The 1,062-nt window shown below is 41.2% G+C and overlaps 1 protein-coding gene across 6 annotated transcripts in view; it reads right to left on the bottom strand.

The window, feature by feature from the left end:
• The window catches only part of LOC103134845 (interleukin-1 receptor type 1), a 47,872-nt gene that overhangs the window by 33,270 nt on the left and 13,540 nt on the right, over nt 1-1,062 (bottom strand). The window contains exons 1-2 of one of the 6 annotated variants that reach the window (XM_007547320.2): nt 777-1,002; nt 125-293 (exon numbers count right to left, since the gene is read on the bottom strand). The exons of the other annotated variants lie outside the window; for them this stretch is intronic. Of the exons in view, the coding sequence (XP_007547382.1) occupies nt 125-293; nt 777-950 (343 nt within the window). The 5' untranslated portion in view covers nt 951-1,002. Of the gene's footprint in view, nt 1-124; nt 294-776; nt 1,003-1,062 lie in introns of those variants that run through there. 6 annotated transcript variants of the gene reach the window in all.

Here is a 1,062-nt window from a genome sequence, read left to right as displayed (position 1 = left end):
TGTCGGCTTTTGAGGAAATTGAAGGTTTTTAGGTGCGCCTTATAGTGCGGAAAATACGGTACTTCAAAAGTAGGTCGTACGAGTCAATTTTGCTGTTATGTATAAATGTACGATCTGAACTGACCGTCTACCGTTGCTTCGGTGGTCTCCGACACGGTTACTGTCACGCCATCGAGGGTAAAGGTCAGAGTGCAGGTGTAAGTGCCGCTGTCTTCAGTTTTCACCTTGTGGAAGGCCAGTTTGTTCTTGTCCTGGAAGGTTTGGATGTCTGAGTCCAGTATGGGGTCACAGCCCTGAGTCGGATGAACAAAAAATTATGTTGAACTTTAAAGACCCACAAGGACCCAACATGATTTAATAACTTGACAATAATAATAATAATAAAAAAGGCTATGATTATCCATTTTTTAAGGGTAGAGGATAAGATTTTATTGCGTTTTATACTTTGTTCCTAAAGGGACAGGTGCGATTTTCCTGAACTGCGGTTCTGTTGAGAGGAAACTGTTGCATATAACTCATCAGCAAGAAACCAGATGCATATAAAAAAAACCTTCACCTGCAGAAAGTTGAACTTGAACATACTTAGGAAGGCATTCATCTCATCTTCATAAGGAAAAGAGAGGAAGCTTTTTATTCCAAGTCTTGTAGACATTCTCTTGACTGTATAGAAAATTGTTTCACAACAATAATGCAGGAAAGCTAGAAAATAATTTGTGGTCCTCTGATTTTGCTGTGTTCATGTAGACCTGGGCTGTGAAGAATTGGATGTTACTCACTTTGTACCACGTGACAGAGGAGCTGATGCCATATCCATCCAGTTTCTCAACGTAATCCCCCAGAAGGCAGTTCACTCTGTCAGCCACATCTTTTGTGAGAGATGTAAACCCTTTCTGTGGCCTTCCACACTCTCCAGCCTCTGGCAGATTTATCACCAGCTTAATGGACTGCATGTAGCACTGAGAAGGAGTTCTGCATGGAAAGACAGTGCAATGTTTTCATTCAGAGTGATTATTGTCTCTTTATGCAACAGAGGAACCCAGATGATGATGATGATGATGATGA

The sequence above is a fragment of the Poecilia formosa genome, unplaced genomic scaffold (assembly GCF_000485575.1).
Source record: "Poecilia formosa unplaced genomic scaffold, Poecilia_formosa-5.1.2 Scaffold19, whole genome shotgun sequence".
In the NCBI taxonomy this organism is placed as follows: domain Eukaryota; kingdom Metazoa; phylum Chordata; class Actinopteri; order Cyprinodontiformes; family Poeciliidae; genus Poecilia; species Poecilia formosa.
The sequence above is the reverse complement of the archived record's forward strand: the minus strand, read 5'-3'. Positions and strand labels throughout refer to the sequence as shown.